Raw genomic sequence first — 21,036 nt, forward strand, 5'->3', positions numbered from 1 at the left:
TGAAACTCAACATAAGGACATATTGGAAACAGGGCCTTTGTTCTATCTAAATATACAGCATTGATGATTTTTCTTCTATTAGCTGTCCATGCTGCATATTTAGTATTGTGCTTACAAACAATACCTGAACATTGTTTTTTATTTTAATTTTGATTTTTGGAAAAGTTTATTTTACTGTCTTTGTGGCTTTACGTCTCTCTCTGTCAGCATTGTCTGACCAGGACTGGGACCACATTTGCTTAATATACCTGGTTTTGCAACCACCTCTGTATTATTGTACTTATATTTCAATTGATTTAATGTCTATAGCTTGCCTTATGAAACCAGATATCTGGAGATACTAGTTGTCAAGGTCACATGGTTTTATTACCATAAGGGATCATCTAATTCATATTCCTCATTTTACTAAGAAAGCAACTGAGATCCAAATAATAGAAAAGAATCTCCGCAAATCACACAGCAGTTTAGGCTCTGGTCACCTGACTTAACAGTCCAATGTACTTGCTTTTGACACTCTTCTACCTGGGGTAGATTAAAGCCATCAGGAAGGATATTGCAAGGATGTGTGTCTGAGGGGGCCCTTCCTAGCCATCTATTAGCCTGCGTTGTTAGCACAGGTACATAATTTTACTTTCTTATATGTCCGTTTCTTTAGTAGGCACCTGCAAAATGTGGGTAATGATTTTCAGGAAGACAGAACATTTCAATAATGCTCTCAATAGGATTTGATGGGAATTTTCAGACAACCTTTTGTCTTGCTCTGGATAAACTTTTCCATAAGTAGAAAGTAAGATACTGTTTTTGTTTATTACTGCTATGTTATAAGGCACTTCAGCATTTCCAGGTGATACAGGGACAGAGTGAAAGAGGGACCTATTCAGTGAGAAGAGCAATTTCACACCCTTTCTAGGGCCAGTGCAACAGTGTGGACCCAACTTACCGCTTAAACTACCATGTCTAATTTACATCGTTTTCACACAGTGACATTTAGATCAAGATACTCTTGCTTTCTATTTGATGGGGAGTTACCATTTATCTTTTCCTTTATTCTACGCAGGAAGGTTATATTTTTGGCTATGCATCTCAGCTACATCCAGTCTAAAAATCTCGATCCTCTAGGAAAACATCTCTGAGTAATCCAGATTGCTACAATATCTACTTGCGGTACCAAACTCATAACCATCATGTGTGTTGAATATACATTTGAATAATCTACTTTGGACTGGAAATGTAGGCTAATAGCTCATGGATGCTACATTATAACACGTAAAATAATACTCTCTATGTTTCCAGATTTGATAGACGCACTGTAGTTTTCATAGGGAGAAGAGTCATATTTAATAATATTTCATTTAATTGTGAAACTTGTTTCATGAAGAGCAAGGTCATGTCAGACCCATTACCCAGTGCACATACTGTGGGCATATGGCATATTGGAATGAATAATGTAAATATCCATGGGCTAATTAAGAATATTTTGGATTTACATTCTTGATAACAGTTATTCAACAAGGAGAATTAATAATACAATTCCGCCGGGCGCGGTGGCTCAAGCCTGTAATCCCAGCACTTTGGGAGGCCGAGGCGGGTGGATCACGAGGTCGAGAGATCGAGACCATCCTGGTCAATGTGGTGAAACCCCATCTCTACTAAAAATACAAAAAATTAGCTGGGCATGGTGGCACGTGCCTGTAATCCCAGCTACTCAGGAGGCTGAGGCAGGAGAATTGCCTGAACCCAGGAGGCGGAGGTTGCGGTGAGCCGAGGTCACGCCATTGCACTCCAGCCTGGGTAACAAGAGCGAAACTCCGTCTCAAAAACAAAAAACAAAAAAATTAGCTGGGCATGGTGGCGCGTGCCTGTAATCCCAGCTACTCAGGAGGCTGAGGCAGGAGAATTGCCTGAACCCAGGAGGCGGAGGTTGCGGTGAGCCAAGATCGCGCCATTGCACTCCAGCCTGGGTAACAAGAGCAACAATCTGTCTCAAAAATAATAATAATAATAATAATAATACAATTCCGTTTGAATCCCCTATGTGAGAATATAGCAAGTACCATCCTGAAAAAGGTTCATGGTCGGGGAAGCAGGAGCTTTTTCTCTTTCTGTATTTTATTTGAGTTGGTGTCTCACTGTGTCGCCAAGCTGGAGTGCAGTGGCACAATCTCGGCTTACTGCCACCTCTGCCTCCTTGGTTCAAGCTTTTCTCCTGCCATAGCCTCCTGAGCAGCTGTGACTACAGGTGCCCACCATCACGTCTGGCTAATTTTTGTATTTTTAGTAGAGATGGGGTTTCACCATGTTGTCCAGGATGGTCTGGATCTCTTGACCTCGTGATCCTCCTGCCTTGGCCTCCCAAAGTGCTGGGATTACAGGTGTGAGCCACTGTGCCCGGCCCGCAGGAGCTTTCTAAGATTTTACTGCACTCAGATATCAGGAAAGGTTAGAAAGAAAGAAAACTGGCCTCCAGATACCTGTTCATGAGAACAGTCTTTCTTGATAAGTGATGCCTTAAGTGTTGCTGTAGACACGAAATAAAAGTGAATACATAAATACTTCTTAGTCGCTGATTGAACATGATTGCTTGACAGCTCTGTGACTATTCAAACTTTGACGTGGCTTCAGGAAAGAAAGACAAGACAAGACCAGTCTAAGGATATTGTTTGCAAACTACCCTATGCTTTATTTCCTTTGCAACAGGGTAGAATACATAATAATTACAGCTGGAGATGACCAAAGATGTCACATTTTGTGCCTGTCTTCAGTCATTCCATGGCATCAGTGCATGATCACTCTTCACTTATGACTTTCGTGTGAACCTCGCGGCTCTTCACCCGCAGTTTGTTGACCTGGGACTCGGCAATGTCAGCCCGTTCCTCGGCCTCCTCCAGCTCGTGCTGGAGCTTGCGGAATTTAGCTAGATTGGTGTTGGATTGTTCCTCCTGAGAATGAAAATGAAATTGTAAGGAACTCATGCTTGCATCTTTCTAGACTCTTCAAACGTAAGAGAAGAAAGGGCTTGGCATCTGTGGAGAAGCAACACCTAGGGCTTATCATTGAAAGTAATTTTAAGATTTATTTGGGGTCTTGGTGTCATTCATATCTATCTATCTATCTATCTATCTATCTATCTATATCTATATATCTATATATCTATATATAGCTCACACCCCTATTTTGGCAACCAAAACGTATATATGTACCACAAGTAAAATAAGAAAAAATATATAAGCTTAGAGAGGAAGGCAAGAATATTAAAGTCATGGTTGTTAATGCTTGCTGTATAACTTTCACTTGAGTTAGATTTTTTATCACATTAAGGATGAATTTATTAAGTTTTAAAAAATTGAAGTTAATATTGGACTTTGTCATATGTCATTTTGGCACATTTCAAAATGGTTACTTTTTTCCTCTTGCATTGGATATAATGATTCTACTGACAGATTGCCTAATATTAGGTATTCTTTACATTGTAAGAATTAAGCTTAATCACTGGAAGACAATTCCTCTAATACAGTAAGACTCTTACTACTTAGTAATTTATCTTTGCTGTAACTGTCTTCATGAGTAAAACTGCCTTTAGTTTTTCTCCCTCTGTTCTGTCTTGGACAGGTTTTGGTATGAGGGTTATATGAGCTTCTTAAAATGAACTGGACGCTTTCCGTCTTTTCCTATGCTCTTGAACAGCTTACATAGCTGGGGGATTATCTGTTCCTTGAAATTTTGAAAGACCTTTCTGGACTTGGGTCCATTTCCAGAAGTAATTCAGCCAACTTGAAAATTTATATTCTCCTAGAAAAAATCATTAATTTTTTTCAATAAAAATCATTTTTATTGATAGATTTATGTTTTATATTAAAAAATGATCCTCTATGTGTATAGCTTATTCCGTTCCTCATTTCTAGGGTTGTTTGTATTTTCTCCTTCATTTTCCTGGATTAAACTAGTAAGTACGTTGATTAATTCCCCAGAAGTTACTAATACTACTAAAATTATCAAGTAGAAAATAGTATACTCCAATTCACCGATTTTTATTTATATTTTTAACAGTACTTCTTCTACTGTTTTATTATTATTCATAATTTTTTATTGGACTGCCTATTTTTGCTTTTGGTTCAAAATGAAAGCATTTAAAGCAGTGAATTAGGCTCCAAGCATAGCTTTGACTACAGTCTCTAGGTTTCTAAAAGTAGCACCTTCCTTGTGATTTTACTTATAATTAATAATTATTTAGTAATTATGTTTTTATTTTCACTTTAACCCAGGAGTTATTCAAGAAAGTTAGTTTTTTAAATATTTAAGTACCCAGGGATTTTTCTTTGTATTTTGCCATCACTTTACAATTCCATCATACTATGGCCAGAGAATATGGCCTGTATTATTTCTGCTTTTAATTTTTTTTCGGGTTTCTTGGTGGATTGAAAGTTTACTTTTAAAATGAAGCTATTAATATTACAAATGGTACATAATAATTATTGTACAAAAACAAACATTAAGTATGCACACAGTATTCTATAAAGCAAACAGCTTATTTACTACATGAGGTAGTAATTATTAGCTTAATTTGAGGACTTCCATCTTAAAAATACTTACAGCCTCCTCAGCTTGTCTCTTATAAGATTTCACTTTTGCCTGAAGTTTATCTACCAAATCTTGAAGCCTGAGAATATTTTTTCTATCTTCCTCTGTCTGAAAGATTATAAAAAGTTCAGGGCCTTAGTTACTGAAGCACATGACTATTGCTTCATTGCATATGAGTCTTTCACATAGACTTTGACCAGTACTGCTAAAAACTACTGCCGTACCTGATAAGTGAGTTCCTTCACTCGCCTCTCATGTTTTCGCAGACCTTTGACAGCCTCAACATTACGCTTTTGCTCACTCTCAACCTCTCCTTCCAGCTCCCGTACCTACAAATAAGTAGACTCTTAAGAACTTTGATCTAATAAGGCACTGAAAGCACATGGAAATCAACAGGTATTGGGAGACCCACCCTGGCCTCCAGTTTCTGGATCTGCTTCTTCCCGCCCTTCAGCGCCAGCTGCTCAGCCTCATCTAGACGGAGCTGCAGGTCCTTCACCGTCTGCTCCATGTTCTTCTTCATCCGCTCAAGGTGGGCGCTGGTGTCCTGCTCCTTCTTCAGCTCCTCCGCCATCATGGCAGCCTAATTAGCAAAATAAATTAAGAAAGCCAAGAAAGTTATAGATATCAGGAAATCCTATGGCTACATCGGTGGAGAAGTATGCCTGCCACTCACATCAGTGATGGCCTTCTTGGCCTTCTCTTCTGCATTGCGGGCTTCCTGGAGAATGTCCTCCATCTCTCCTTGCATTTGGGAAATATCTGTCTCCAGCTTCTTCTTGGTGTTAATCAGGCTGGTGTTCTGTTTAAAAAGAATTTGTACATTTATTGGTAACCACTTGAAGAAAACTGAGATTAAAATTTGCAAATCAAAAAATGTCCTTTAATATTAAAGAATTAAAGGATTGTGTTATATAGTACAACTCCATAAAATAGAAATGTTATAGAATATTCAGCGTTTCGATTGCAGAGGTTACAAGTAGACCAAATAGCTCTTTACCAATAGACCATTCACAGGGATGAAAGTATAATAAACATGTTCATAACATTCCATTTCTCCACAATAAAATATCAATATTGATAATGAGGGCCAGTAAAGGTATTAACACAGTAGAATATGGGGCAACCTTAAAATATTATATGAAGTGGATCAACAATAATTTTTCAAAGCAAAACAGTGAAAGATTTCTCGATAATACAGAATTCCTATTCAGTATTGTTTGAAAAGAAAATTTGGTACATATAAGGTCTGGCTGTCTTATAAAAATTCAGGTACACAAAATTTACTCTAGGAGAGTTCTTTGTACTAAATCCCACCTGGGTGTGGAGGAGCTGGACACGTTCACTGGCATCCAGGAGCTCCTGTTCTGCAATTTTCCTGCTCCTCTCTGTCTGTTCCAGAGTGGCCCGCAGCTCCTCAATCTCAGCCTGCAGCAGGTTGGCTCTGCGCTCCACCATGGCCAGCTGCTCCTTCAGGTCTTCCTGGCTCCGGAGAGCATCATCCAGGTGGATCTGGGTATCCTGTGGAACAAACCGTCATTGAGACACCATATTCTCAGGGTCACAAGCACCCCAATTGTCCTGGGACCATCTCTTGGATCCATTTACCTTGAGGATGCCTTGGGTGTTCCTGTAGTTCCTCAGGGCCTCGGCAGCCATGCGGTTGGCATGGTTCAGCTGGATTTCCATTTCATTGAGGTCTCCCTCCATCTTCTTCTTGAGCCTGATGGCATCATTCCTGCTCCTGATCTCAGCATCCAGCGTGCTCTGCATCGACTCCACGACTCTAATGTGGTTTCTCTTCAGCTGGTCAATTTCCTCATCTTTTTCAGCAATTTTCCTGTCGACCTCAGACTTGACTTGGTTCAACTCAAGCTGGATGCGCAGGATCTTTCCCTCTTCATGTTCAAGAGATGCCTTAATGACAGTAAGAGGTGACATGAACAAGGAACCAAAAGCTTTCTGAAGTTTTTCTGCACACCAATAATTTTGTGCTATGTGTCTTTTTATTCACTCTATGCAAATGTCCTTAATTCTTTTCCAAATCTGTTTATCATGCACAATTTGGCATGTACCTCTGCTTCCTCTAAAGCAGCCTGAAGTTCACACTTTTCTTGTTCCACTTGTTTCTTTATTTTCTCCAGTTCATGGATACGTTTCCCTCCTTCTGCAATCTGCTCCGTGAGGTCAGAAATCTCCTCTGTTATTTGAGTAAAAGACAGGTAGGGATTAGGTTAAACGTGTGATGTAAGAGAAAGATTCTTCCAAGTTACGAATACTACTGAATGTGATAGGGACTCACGCTGTAAGTTTTTGTTCTCCCGCTTCAGGGTTTCTAGCTGATCCAAAGATTCCTCGTACGCATTCTTCATCTTGAACAGCTCAGTGCCAAGGGAACGGGCCTCCTTCTGGGAGGCCTCAAGCTCAGCATGCGTTTCTTCATATTTCTGTTTCCATTCTGCCAGGACCTGAAAAACCAAGACCTGTTACCTGCTGTAAAGACAAAGGAATACAGTACAGAGCAGAGAATGCTGGAGAAATTACCTTATCGAAGTTCCTTTGCTTTTTGTCAAGGGCTGCACAGGCAGCATTTGTTCTCTCCACGTCAAGCATAAGGTCCTCGACCTCATTCTGCAGCCGCTGCTTTGTCTTTTCAAGGGAAGCACATTTGGCGTTCACAGCTTCTACATGTTCCTCAGCAGCCTGCAGCCGCTGGGCCAGCTTCTTCCTTGAAGATTATACATGTTTTCAGAGAGAAGTGAACCATAATATGAATTATGAGCTATTGCCATACACACTGGAGAGTATTGGCAACTTTATATGAATGTTGCTCATCCACCTTTCATTCTTTCAACATATGTTGATGAGCCCCTTTTATGAACCAGACACTGGCTACACAGCAGTGATCAAGACAGAAAAGGTCTCTGCCACATGAAGATCATAAACAAGTGAGACAGATAAACAATAAGCCAGTCAGAACATCCATAATAACACCTTACAGATAGAAGGGCAATGAAGCAAAATAAAATAGGGTAAATAGTGGGTAACTATTCTAGGTATTCAGTGAAGACCTCCATGAAGACATAATATTTGAGTCAAGAGCTAAGAGAAGCCAGAGAGTGAGCCAAAGGGAAATCTGTGGAGAGAGTACTTCAGAGGGAACAGCAGGTAGAAGCCCCTGAAGCAGGAGTGATCTCAGAGTGACTGACAAACAGCAATAAATCCCCTAATTATCAGTGTAGTTACTTGCTTTTCTTTGTTTTCTTAACTAGATTTCGGGATAGTAAGGCAGGGACCATATTTGATTTATTCATGTCTTATTCTCAGGGCCTGATTGTGACTGACACATAGAAGCCAATGAATGAGCATTTGAGAACTAATTCAATGAATCTTCAAAGGTGATGTCTTTCTGATTCAATATGCAGAGTTTTCTGCTCATTCTCTCATATCTGTGCACATACTTGGCCTCCTCCAGCTCCTCTGTGCGCTGGATGGCGTCCGTCTCGTATTTGGTCCTCCACTGGGCAACCTCAGTGTTGGCCTTGGACAGCGCCCTCTGCAGCTCAGCCTTGGATTCCTGCTCTTCCTCATACTGTTCCCGCAGCAGGTCGCAGTCGTGGCGGGAGGACTGCAGGGCATGTGCCAGGGCGTTCTTGGCCTATGGAGACAGTTACGCCTTCATTTGACTAGATATTTAAATATTAATTCTTATCTTTCAAAACCTTTTGAAAACTAGTGTAACAGGCTCCAGGTAGAATCAGCTCATGGGGGAAAAATCAGTCTTAGAATCATAATTACTTTTATCTCCTCTTCAAGTTGTCTCTTTAGTTCTTCAATCTGTTGAGTAAAGGCTTGTTTGCCCCTTGATAACTGAGACACCAGAGCTTCCTTTTCATCAAGCTGGCGTGAAAATTCACCTGATGGACAAAAGAAATGGTACCATTTTTTAAGTGGAAAAAAAAAAAAAAAAAAGATGCTGGAAGCCCATGTTAGAGAGAAATTTTAAATCTTACTTTCCCAAATCGAGTGCTCAGATGATTGAATTCTATATTGACATCTTCATGCTCAATGCCAAGTGTTCAGTTTTTACAGTGAAACTTTCAGATCAATCGGAATGAATAAATACAGCTTAAATTCTTTTTGTCTTTTCCATAACTCTTTCAGGATTATATGATATTGTACAAAACCTGGTGATGTCTGTCAGACTAGTAAGCGAAATTTTCTAATTCTACAGAGTCCTCATTCCATAGGACTTTTGAGAGACTCGGCTATTCATTGCCCCATTCCAGAAGTTAGTTGACCTTAATATAAATGAAAAGAAACTTGGTCTGAAACAGAAGCCCTGGACTCATACTGGAGTAACCCCTAATCCCAGTGTCCTCGCAGTGGGCAAATACTCAAGGCCTTTCTGGAACAGAGCTTGATCCTGTCCTACTGAAACCTTTATCTCCAGCATTGCCCCCAGATGACCTTTCACATAGGTCAGGTGAGCTATCTGAGCCCTTCAGTGAATCATACATGTTCTCAGCTGCTTTTATTAGGCTCCCACATCACCGAATCATTTGCTCTTAACCACATCATCTTCACCCTGAAGCACCATAGAACTGAGGAGGATTACCAGATTCAGTCTGCAGGCGTCCCCTCTGCGCTGTGAGGTCATTGATCAGCCGCTGCTGCTCCTCTTCCTTTGATTTCAGTTCACTCACTTGGTCCTCTAGAGTCCGGCACATTTTCTCTAGGTTTCCCTGTATAAGAAAAAGTAAAAGAAGGAAACAGACCTTTTAAGCTAATAATAATCACCTTTGCAGTTGCTATAACTTCTCCCTGAAATACAAAATATAATATCGTAATATATAAATGTATATATATATATATATATTAAATACAATATCTTAATATATAAAATAAAATCATATGTAATGTAAACATAAGAATTTTTCATATATTTTATGAAGCTAATCATGAAGCTCTGTTCAATATTAATATAAACATTTTAAGGTTATGTTCTAATTTTAAGATTTTGTTAGAATTGTATATTGTACATTTTCTAAAAGCATGTTCCAAAATACTTCACTGCCTTTATGTATGATGAATCTTTCCTTATTGGGTACTTGGAATTTTTGGAGACCTTTGTTCTCTGACTGGAGACTTAGAGAACACAGATGGCCTGTGTTCAAAAGCTGGTGGTGTCATTTGTTAATGATGTGATGGGTCAAAGTGCTTAGCCTCTTTGCATTTCTGCTCCTTTATTTGTTAAATGGAAATAATAAAAATACTAATTTTTGTGCTTACTTCCCTGAATTACTGCAATTAACAAATGACTTAACGTGTAAAAAGTGCCCCGTGCAAGCTGTGTTGTGTCCATAATGCATTATTGTCAGTAACTGTGTCCCGGAATTTGTACTACCTTGGCTTTGGAGATCGTTTCTACATTACTAGCAAGGTCATCGATCTCCATCTTCATCTCACTCTTCTCCTTCTCCAGCTTCTGCTTCACCCTCTGCAGGTTGTCAATCTGCTCCCCAAGCTCGGCCACACTGTCTGCGTGCTTCTTCCTCAGGGTGGCCGCCGTGGCTTCATGCTGCAGGGTGGCCTCTTCCAGGTCCCTGCGCATTTTCTGGAACTCAGCCTCCCGCTTCTTGTTCATCTCAATCTGGGCTGAAGTGGCCCCACCGGCTTCCTCCAGCCTCTCGCTGATCTCCTCCAGCTCCCGGGAGAGGTCAGAGCGCTGCTTCTCTGCTTTGGCCCGGGAGGCCCGCTCTGCCTCGATTTCCTCCTCCAGCTCCTCGATACGGGCCTGGAAATAGTGAAAATACAAACTCAGCTTCTTTGTGTCATAACTATGTCTCCGAGCCAGACTGATGAAAATCATGTACTTACTTGCAATTCTTTAATTTTCTTCTGCAATTGAATACCAAGTGCCTGTTCATCTTCAATCTTGCTTTGCAGATTGCTGATTTCAAACTCTTTCCTTTTAGAAAAGTAGCAAAGGACAACAGTTTAGTCCATATCTAATGTTGGAAGCAAATCTGTAAGGAATTCTTTCTTACTTACTTTTTGAGCTTTTCATCAAGTTGTTGTTTCTCATTTTCAATGTCCATTATGGACTCTTGGGCCAACTTCAAGTCACCCTCAAGTTTCCTCTTAGCCCTTTCTAGGTCCATGCGAAGTTTCTTTTCTTGCTCCAAGGACCCTTCAAGCTAAATATAAATAGTGTCGAATCAGAAGGAATGCTCATCTTCCTTTAGAAGAAAATAATTTCCTTGATGATACTAGACTTACATCATCCACTTGCTGTTCAAGCTTGATTTTAGCTTTGGTCAGGGTGTTGACTTTGTCCTCCTCAGCCTGCAGGTCATCCAGGGTCTGCTGGTGAGCCTCCTGGAGAGCCTTCTTCTCCTTGGTCAGCTTAGCGATGGTTTCATCCAGGCCTGCCATCTCTTCTGTGAGGTTTTTCACCTATAAAGGTGAAGAAAGCAGCTTAGTTGCTATAAAGCAGCTTAGCTGGGTGGCAGAACCTCAATATAGGATTATAGAATGGGATTGATACCTTGTTCTCTGTGGCATGTTTCTCCTTCTCAACCTTGGCCAGTGTCAGCTCAAGGTCATCAATGTCTTTCTTGAGCTCTGAACATTCATCCTCCAGTTTCCTCTTCTTGGCTGTCAGCTCAGCATTGATCTCTTCCTCATCCTCAGCTCTCTCAGTCACCTCTTTGATTTTGGCCTCCAGCTGGATTTTGGTTTTGATCAGCTGGTCACACCTTTCCTCTGCATCAGCCAAGCCTTCAGCTTCCTTGAGTTGGAAACAAGATCAAATTGGAAACAAAGAATGAAATACTTTACAATGATAAGAGTGTATGTTTCTGCATCTGATCTTTTGAATTTCCTATGTTCATTTATTTACACCTTCACAAATTTTTGTTTCACAAACCACCCTACTGTGTGCAATGCATTTTCCACATGTGGGTAAGCCAAAATGTATCAGCTGTCCTGTTCCCTTAAAAGAATGTATTCTACAGTAGATTAGAAAACCTATTTCCCAAAAGCTACCATTAATGTGGAAAGCAATTAGTGACATAACAGATCAGAGAAATTGGATCAGAGATGGTTTCATGAAAGAATTGGTATTTGGGCCGGGCGCGGTGGCTCAAGCCTGTAATCCCAGCACTTTGGGAGGCCGAGGCGAGTGGATCACGAGGTCGAGAGATCGAGACCATCCTGGTCAACATGGTGAAACCCCGTCTCTACTAAAGGTGCAAAAAATTAGCTGGGCATGGTGGCGTGTGCCTGTAATCCCAGCTACTTAGGAGGCTGAGGCAGGAGAATTGCCTGAGCCCAGGAGGCGGAGGTTGCGGTGAGCCGAGATCGCGCCATTGCACTCCAGCCTGGGTAACAAGAGCGAAACTCCGTCTCAAAAAAAAAAAAAAAAAAAAAAAGAATTGGTATTTGATTTGGGCCTTGAGAGAAGGGTAAGATTTGGTTTACAGAAATCAACTTATTGTGTAGAGGAGCAGGAGGGGTGTGGGGAAGCATTCTAGCAGGACAAATTCAAGATAACAGCTGCCACTGATTTTTTTTTTTTTTTTTTTTTTTTTTGTAGTACTGGAGGATGCTTCTGATTATGATGTACTAAATTCAAGTTGAAATATAAAGTAATCAAGAAATTCCTGGCAACCTGCTGTTTCCAATTAAGGGGATAAGGGCAGGCAGGAAATGAAAGAGACATTGGAATATATACTCATCAATAATCCTCTATATCATCCTTTGAATACATCAAAGAATATAGGGTGCTGGGTATAGCCATACAGTAAATACAGTGGTATAGTACAGATTCTGTATAAATCTCTGGGATCAACAGAAAATAATACAGGATAGATTTGAAGGGCTCTCTTTCCTTCTGTAATTTAGAAGAAAGAGTTATTACACTGCTCAAAATTGACAGACCAGTCTTAACAGGAAAAAAATATATATGACTTTGTGATAAGTAAAGCAGACCAATTCAGTTCATCCCAAATAAAACACAGTCTTATAAATTATAGTCTCTAGTTGATGGAAGCAGTTCTAAAATGATTGGTTCAGGAGAGGGCAGTGCGCAGCCTGGATGGAAGAAGAGAGAATTGCGAAGTAGGCTGAGCAGCTTAGCTGCTGGTGCAGCAATGCGGTTGTGATGTGATGACACGCTGACGGTGGAGACAGATTGGAAAGAGGGAGTCTGAGGTTTTCAGATCAGTATCACACAGTAATTGAGTAAAATTTGATGTAGAGTACTGTCACGTGTCAGCTGTTCTATTATAATTTAAGAACCATGGACACCTAGAAGTTCAAGGAAGTTTCAGAAAAATATTACTCTCTCCATGATATCCTCCCCTTAATATTTTATTTGGGATTGTATCATATTAAAATCATTTTAAGGACTGTATTTAAAGGAAAAAAGTCAAAAATTTTGTGGTTTGATGAAATTGTCTGCTATGGAAGATGAGGGACATTTCTGCCTCACTGCCCTGGTTCTGGTTTCTTGGAATTTATTGGGCAATGGAAGAATGTTTGGACCTTTTCTTACCATTGGAGTGCTTTAAGCTTTTCCCTCCAATGAGTGTCTCCCATGTGATTACCCAACTCATGGCCGACAGTGGCCAAAGTTCTAGCCCCTGCATACTGATTAGTGATACTAAGGATGGTATTCCAACTCACAGCCTGAACTTGGAGCTGCAAGTCATTTTTTTCTTTCAACAGCGTCACCATCTTTTCTTCAAGTTCCTTCCTTTTTGCCTCTGACTTGGCAAGCTCATCTTTAGTTTTCTGAAATTCTTCCTTCATGGTGGCCATCTCCTTCTCGGTTTCTGCACTCTTCAACAGAGGCTTGATCTTAAAGAAGAGTTTCATCCAGGGCCAGTGCTTGACGTTCATGAAGGCTCTGATATTGTACTGGATACAGAAAATGGCCTCCCTGAAATTTAATTGATGCAACTTAGTATTGTGTGGTTGATGAAATGAGATGAAACCTTGGCAGTAAGAATTGGAGGTTCTGCTCCATCTTTTTTCTATTCTGCTTTCAAACATGCAGATAAAAGAAATTCTATTTTGGGATGATGGTCAAGGTCTTGCTAAGATCACTCATTTCTCTACATCACTGCTTCTCAAACTTGGTATGCATAAGAATCACCTGAAGGGGCCAGACATGGTGGCTCATGCCTGTAATCCCAGCACTGTGGGAGGCCAAGGCGGTGGATCACCTGAGGTCGGAAGTTTGAGATCAGCCTGACCTACGTGGAGAAACTCTGTATCTACTAAAAATACAAAATTAGTCAGGCATGGTGGCCATGCCTGTAATCCCAGCTGCTCAGGAGGCTGAGGCAGGAGAATCACTAGAACCGGGAGGTGGATGTTGCAATGAGCCGAGATCACGCCATTGTACTCCAGCCTGGGCAACAAGAGCGAAACTCTATCTCAAAAAAAAAAAAAAAAAAAAGAAGAAGAAGAAGAAGAAGAAGAAAAAGTCACCTGTGAAGGACTTATTAAAATACTGACTCCTGAACCTGACCTTCACAGATTTAAACTCAGAGGATCTAGGGTGGGGCTGAAAAATGGCATTTTTAACAAGTTTGCAAGAAACGCTGATGCTGCAAGTCCAAGGAGTACCCTTTGGGAAGCCTTGCTGTACATCAGTGCTCCTCAGACATTGCTACTAAAACACCACTAATGGTAGTGAAGGGGGAACACAGCTCTTTAGGAATATGTGGGGCATGAGATTTTAAAAACTCAGTATTTTTTTGAAAATCTCTGGCTTTATATGTTAACGTTGTGTGAATTTTGCATTCCATTCTCTAATACCACTTTTGTTTTCATCTAAATGATTTTTCCAACTCATTACACTATAAATAGACAATTGCTCAAATATATATATCGTGGATCATGACCAAAATTTATTATTTTTAATGAAATAGAATATAGTCTAAAATATTAGCATAATTACAAGTGGTAAAAATAAAATTTGCTTCATGTAAATTATATATCTGCATACACATATGCATATGTGTAGGTTTATACGTAGCAATGTAAAATGCCTTTCTTACCACGGAGAAATGGTCCTGGTCACATATATCCTGTACTTTGAGCACCTGGCTCTATAGTCTTTGAATGCTGTCCTTGCATCTAATTAGATCACCCGAAAGCTACATTCCCTGATGACATTGTGTTAACTTACTGCAAAAAATCTTTCACCGATAAATGGCCCCTAATATTTTACATCATGATAGTTCGATAAATAAGTGATCAGAGGGAAAAAGTTGTCTCTGCATCCTGTGTGAAACCACTCTTGAGTATACTGTTTGTTCTACAGCTCAAGTCCCTTATCTAATGATCTTTCCAGTAACTTCATATTAGAAACAAGTGCTCAGGCAAAAGTTGGCTTCTGCTTACTCACTGGTGTAATTTATCTTGTTAGAGAAGAATTACACACATTTTATGCTTCTCAAGTTTTGCCCATATGATCAGATGGTGGTGGTTCCTTCCTTAAGTTTTCTGGTACATGGATATTCCCACTTCATTATAGGGAGGACTCCTGTTCATTCCTTCTTTAGTGTCCTCATCATAAGCTGAGTCTTGACTGTAAGCCATTTCAGATATGTTTTTGAAGACAGAATATGTGAATAAATGTGTGTTTTTATACCTTCTTTCCACCATCTTCTGGTACTCCACTCTTGCCAAGAACCCTCTGCACCTGGCCTGGGTTCGAGTCATCAGCTGGGCCAGTTTGTCATCTCGCATCTCCTCTAGGAGCCCCAGAAGGCCAGCTTTGAAAAAGACCTGTACATGGGAAGGGTTGCACATCAGAAGCTTTAATAAAGTTCAAAGGGATAGGGATAGCATCAGGTAGGATTTACAGAATATTACCTTGGTGTGCCCAAATTTATACTGGGTGTGATCAATGTCGATGGACCCAAGGAGCTTCTCAGAAGCCTTCTTGCTATCAATGAATTGTCCTTCAGGGATAGCACTTGCATTTAATACTTTGTATCTGTTAAAGTACACACGGCTTTTAAAAACCAGTTTACTGATGACACAAATAGTAGCTAAACATTAAATGATTCATTTTTTAAACAAGAACTTTTTAAAAAGTTACTATTCTCGGTTCACGTGGAGAACATTGTTTATATGAATATGAAAGCTGGGACCAATTTTTACTCCCTTTTCCTTTTCCTCACAGTTGCAACTTTCCTTTCATCTGATCAGATCCTGTTCTTAGGAAAGGGTTCTGTCATCTCATTCATACTGTGGTATGGCTAACCAATAAAATGTAATGTGTTATCTTTACTAGACACATTTGCTTTTTAAGGCCCTGAATCCAAGAGAGCTACCTTGATTGAAGAATTTGGTAGAGTACACTTTACGTATTGGGAACTATCCTGATCACCTCAAATCAAACTTAGACGTGCTATGGATCTTGAGCCCTGGAATTCTGTCAGTGCCACCTGACCCAGGTGGCACTCTCTAGGAGAGATCAGCTTCTGGCAGCTGCTACCCAAGTCCTTCCCACCTCCGCCTTTTCTTTGATTCTCAAGATAAGCTTGTTTAGAGAGGCGAAAAAGCACCTGAGGAGCAGTCATTGTGACCTGTTCCCTCTGCCTCCGGGAAGCACTGGGAATCTAATATGTGAGAGGAAAAGGCAAACAAATAATACCAAAGGGAATGACAGAAAATGAGTAGCTATGTTTGTAAGGAAGAGTTTCTTACTCAACCACTTTTTAAGTATGACTTTGGGCAAGTACCTTCATCTCCCTCAGCCTCAGCTTATTCATCTATAAAATGAGGTCTTACTAGTACCTCCTTCTGCATTTTTTTGAGGATTAAACAAGGTAATCTAAACATATTAAGTACTCAAAAAGGTTATTATTTTCATTATTGGAGTTAATGTGTACATCTCTGAGCTAAGCCAAGAGCCTGGTCAATTCAATGAAAATTCTACAAGGTGCTTAAAATGTTGTATTTTTATATTGTAAAAGTGTTTGAGTCTGGGTGTGGTGGCTCACACCTGTAATCCCAGCACTTTGGGAGACTGAGGCGGGTGGATCACCTGAGGTCAGGATGGCCAACATGTTGAAACCCCATCTCTACTAAAAATACATAAATTAGCCGGGCATGGTGGCACATGCCTGTAATCCCAGCTACTGGGGAGGCTGAGGCAGGAGAATCACTTGAACCTGGGAGGCAGAGGCTGCAGTGAGCTGAGATCACATCACTGTACTCTAGCCTGGGCAGCAGAGCCAGACTGTGTCTCCAAAAACAAACAAAGTGTTTGAGACTTGAGACTCGTGATTTTTTTAACTTCTTCTTTTGACAAAACTAACAAGTAGAGGCATATGTTTCACTAAATTGTTTTGCTTGCATTAAATTTGTTCATATTAAACTTTAGGATACACTATATTCAGGAGAAACTGACCTTTGTTTGAAGTCTGCATAAAGGATTCTGCTTGGGAATCCTTTCCTACAGATGCGGATGCCTTCCAGCACACCGTTACACCTCAGCTGGTGCAGGACAAGTTCGTGCTCCATGGCACCTAAAAATGCATATTTATTTCACTGCAGAGCTGTTGAAAAGGAGGTGTGGCAGTCACCCTTTGCACTTTTATTATAGAACTTCTTACCAGGAGTTTTAGTCTCATTGGGGATGATGCACCTCACAAAGTGAGGATGGGTACTCCTGAGGTTGGTCATCAGCTTGTTCAAATTCTCCTGTAAAATCAGGAGAAATCGTGTCATCTTATACTCTAGACATGGATATGAGCAGTTATCGGTGTCTGTAAAATCCATATAGCTGAGTCGAATACCAGTATGGACTGCGTTCTTACAAGGCAACACCTTGAATGCTTCTCCTGAGATATATTTTCCTCCTCAGTAGATCTTTCTGCACTTGGGTTTCTGGGAGTTACACGTAGAAAGCATCCTGGCATGTTCCTCTCTTTAGTTTATACCAACACCATCCTTCTTTCCTTCCCTGGTCCCTGGCCACACATGTATATTTAGAAGGCCATTGCCTTCCCATGCTAGGTGATTGCTCTTTCTTCTAAATTCCATAGTTTGCCAATAAGGAAATGGAAGCCTGTACCACATGTGGACTTTTTCCTTATAATATAGCTTCCCTTTTCTAGTTCTATCAATTTTTAGGGGATAGAGATTATCATAGGGGAGCAATCCTACCAATTATAATTGAAAATTGACTCAATTAAGAGCAAGAATACCATATTAGCTTCACTGCAGATTTTCTGCTAGAGTTTTATGAGTTTATTAGCCATACTGATGTCTTTTAGTCTCTTTGAGTTCATGTCATTCCTCTTTCTCATAGCTCAGCTAGATTATTAATGGCAGAGTATTATGGTCTATAAAATTCTCTGTAAAATATTTCTCATTATTTGACTTAGCATGAAAGGTGAACTAATAATTTCGGAGTAATTTAAATCACTTCTTTCCAAAGTTAGATCAACAGAGTCACTAGCTACTATCAATCATTTACTCAGGGAATGTTCTTGTACTTTTAAAAGTACATTTTACACATTGGATACAGTGTACACAGCAGTACACTGGTGATGGGTGCCCCAATATCACAGAAATCACCACTAAAAAACTTGTGCATGTGACTAGACACTACCTGTTCCCCCAAAACCTCTTGAAATAAAAAATAAATTTTAAAAAAGGAAAGACAACGAGGGAACTTCTGCCCAGCAAGATTTCAAAGCATATTATAAGTTAATTTTAATAAATATAATGTGATATTAGCAGATGAATAGATAAATATATCCTTAGAACAAAAATAGAAATTCAGAAAACAGACCCAAATTAAAAACAACAGCAGCAACAACAACAGATTCCCAAAGCAACTGGAGAATGTCAAAAACTATCTGTTCCTTACTCTGAAAAGAGCAGACACGGTCTGGAAAGAAGAGCCCTTCTTCTTACCACCTTTCTTGGCCCCTCCACCTGCCTCTGAAGAAAGGAAGAAAAGAAATATAGTTTTGAATTCACAGGGCTACCTCTTGTCTATTTGCTGATTTCTGTGTTCATCAAGTGGAGCTTTTTTCCTACTCAACTGGCCTCTCTGTTTGAGCCTGAATGAATCTTATTTTTCAACTAAGTTTGCATCCACTTATGTGTGATTCTTTCTCCAGTGGGAAATGAGGCCAAGGATATTCACCTGATTTTACAGAGAGGGACTCCCTAATATTAGGACATGTCGGGAGCACTAACGTCAAAAATCATCCATAGAAATTAGTATTGTGAGGCAGAAGTTTGTCACTCCGCTGTCTCAGATTTATACTCTCAGATATTCTGTATCCTGCAGATGTGGAAGAAGTAGGAGAGAATTGTAGAAGCTGAGGCTCTTCATTGGTTGAGAGCCTGATAATTCCCCTCTGACTCTGCAGTTGGGCTCCTGTCAGTAGTGGAGTGAGTCACAAATGTATAATTACAAGTCAGCCTATCTGTTCAATACTTGATAGAACCAGGAGTTTGGTCTGCCACCCTTTTGCCAGGCTTAAGAGATGACTAACTTCAATCTAACATCACATGTTGTAATACCTAGAGGCTATTATTAACATTTGAGCATTACCTGCTTCAGCAGTTTGAGCACCAGAGAAGAGATTAGCTAGAGTTTTCATTGCAGACTTCTGGTACAGCCCAACCACGGTCTCATTCAAGGGGTCCTTGTTTTTGTCCAGCCAGCCAGTAATGTTGTAGTCCACGGTGCCAGCATAGTGAATCAGAGAGAAGTGGGCCTCGGCCTTGCCTTTGACCACCTTGGGCTTCTGGAAGTTGGCTGACTTGCCCAGATGCTGTTCATACAGCTTGTTCTTGAAGGAGGTGTCTGTTGCCTTAGGGAACATGCACTCCTCTTCCAGGATGGAGAAGATGCCCATGGGCTAAAAAAGCAGACCACAAAACAAAATCGTACTTCTATTTATTCTTTTCTCTGCCTATGGAATTAAAATGAGAAGCAGTGAATAATATAGTTGCCACCAAATATGGTTTCTGAAATGCAAAACCAACCTTCTCAATGAGCTCGATGCAGGCAGCCAGGTCCATCCCGAAGTCGATGAACGTCCACTCGATGCCTTCCTTCTTGTACTCCTCTTGCTCCAGCACGAACATGTGGTGGTTGAAAAACTGTTGCAGTTTCTCGTTGGTGAAGTTGATGCACAGCTGCTCCAGGCTGTTGAACTACATAAATAGATGTGTTTACTTCTCTCTTAAGCATATTGAGCATTTTTTAAAAGACAGAAGTTTTCCATATAAAAAATATGTGTCAAGAGCCTTTATATTATAGATGTTAAAATCACTGGATTGAAGAGACTTTGAAATAAAAGATGAAAAATATGGAAGTTTGAGGGCATGTGGAATCTACTATTTTTCTGCTGTAATTTTGTAGAAAATCCTACCATAATGATATTCTTTTTCTGTGTTTGCTTAAGTTTATTCAGGTATTTTCCTGAGCACCTACTTAATCATCCTGTGTTTATTCCCATTATCTCCGACACTTTCCAGAAGGTTTCTAGTTTTCTGTTGACTCATTTAGGAGCCAACTTGCAACCCATGAGAAGCTGGCTGGGAGGAGTCTGTCTTGCATGATAGTCACATGGTCAGCATGCAAGTGAGCTATAATTGCCAGCCCTCCCCCCGTTATTCTTTAAGGTGAAATGAAAAAAGATCAAGATGCCAAGTATTATATATAGTATGATAGTATACATTTGTATTTTTAAAAATTCACCAGAATGTTAACATTATATATAAATAGTAGAATTATGTGGAATCTTTTTCCTTGGGACCTTCTATATCCTCTGCAATGCCCAAGTTTTGCTTGTGTAATTAGAAAAAAGTTTAAACTTCTTGAAAACTATAATCAAGAAAAATATATTTCATAATCAATATGAATTTTTATTTCATATCATACTATTGAGTCTTAAAAGCTAATTGCATTTGTTAATGCTGACTCTAAATTATTAACGTTTCTCAGCTCTTATTGTCTCTAAGTATTTCTTAAAATAGACCTCCAATCCCATTGCACTAAGCTAATTCAGAACTCCTTTTGGATCATACAGCAAGCTGACGAGTCCTTATGAAACAGTATTGCTGTTTCTTATAGAAGTGGAATTGCTACTACAATAAGTGCCCAGTTACTCTCTTCTAAGGCTTAAAATAATTTTAACAGTGGTAAGAAAAGTTCATAGTCTTTACTAATTCCTTCATATAGATATTTCCATTGCCTTATTGTAAAATTCCCTCAGCCAGCCATCAACTCACATCAAAAATCTCAAAGCCAGCAATGTCCAAGACCCCGATGAAGTACTGCCTGGGCTGCTTGGTGTCCAGCTGCTGGTTGATGCGGGTGACCATCCACAGGAACATCTTCTCGTAGACGGCTTTGGCCAGAGCGCCCACCGCGTTGGTCACCTTAAAAGACAAAGATAT

General features: G+C 40.0%; 1 protein-coding gene across 2 annotated transcripts in view; it reads right to left on the bottom strand.

The window, feature by feature from the left end:
• Positions 1 to 2,654: 2,654 nt before the first annotated feature.
• Positions 2,655 to 21,036, bottom strand: part of LOC101034323 (myosin-2) — a 29,308-nt gene continuing 10,926 nt past the window's right edge. For both annotated transcript variants that reach the window (XM_003929242.4, XM_003929243.4), the window contains exons 14-40: positions 20,869 to 21,018; positions 19,618 to 19,788; positions 19,181 to 19,490; positions 18,485 to 18,558; positions 17,223 to 17,310; positions 17,018 to 17,135; positions 15,472 to 15,595; positions 15,248 to 15,384; positions 13,270 to 13,525; positions 11,129 to 11,371; positions 10,861 to 11,037; positions 10,633 to 10,778; positions 10,459 to 10,549; positions 9,986 to 10,375; positions 9,197 to 9,323; positions 8,377 to 8,495; positions 8,040 to 8,236; positions 7,123 to 7,306; positions 6,881 to 7,046; positions 6,654 to 6,778; positions 6,187 to 6,495; positions 5,896 to 6,099; positions 5,255 to 5,380; positions 4,991 to 5,161; positions 4,803 to 4,907; positions 4,591 to 4,686; positions 2,655 to 2,939 (exon numbers count right to left, since the gene is read on the bottom strand). In XM_003929242.4, the coding sequence (XP_003929291.1) occupies positions 2,787 to 2,939; positions 4,591 to 4,686; positions 4,803 to 4,907; positions 4,991 to 5,161; positions 5,255 to 5,380; positions 5,896 to 6,099; positions 6,187 to 6,495; positions 6,654 to 6,778; positions 6,881 to 7,046; positions 7,123 to 7,306; positions 8,040 to 8,236; positions 8,377 to 8,495; positions 9,197 to 9,323; positions 9,986 to 10,375; positions 10,459 to 10,549; positions 10,633 to 10,778; positions 10,861 to 11,037; positions 11,129 to 11,371; positions 13,270 to 13,525; positions 15,248 to 15,384; positions 15,472 to 15,595; positions 17,018 to 17,135; positions 17,223 to 17,310; positions 18,485 to 18,558; positions 19,181 to 19,490; positions 19,618 to 19,788; positions 20,869 to 21,018 (4,557 nt within the window). In that variant the 3' untranslated portion in view covers positions 2,655 to 2,786. The remainder of the gene's footprint in view (positions 2,940 to 4,590; positions 4,687 to 4,802; positions 4,908 to 4,990; positions 5,162 to 5,254; positions 5,381 to 5,895; positions 6,100 to 6,186; positions 6,496 to 6,653; positions 6,779 to 6,880; positions 7,047 to 7,122; positions 7,307 to 8,039; positions 8,237 to 8,376; positions 8,496 to 9,196; positions 9,324 to 9,985; positions 10,376 to 10,458; positions 10,550 to 10,632; positions 10,779 to 10,860; positions 11,038 to 11,128; positions 11,372 to 13,269; positions 13,526 to 15,247; positions 15,385 to 15,471; positions 15,596 to 17,017; positions 17,136 to 17,222; positions 17,311 to 18,484; positions 18,559 to 19,180; positions 19,491 to 19,617; positions 19,789 to 20,868; positions 21,019 to 21,036) is intronic.

Source organism: Saimiri boliviensis, chromosome 17 (genome assembly GCF_048565385.1).
Source record: "Saimiri boliviensis isolate mSaiBol1 chromosome 17, mSaiBol1.pri, whole genome shotgun sequence".
Taxonomy (NCBI): Eukaryota; Metazoa; Chordata; class Mammalia; order Primates; family Cebidae; genus Saimiri; species Saimiri boliviensis.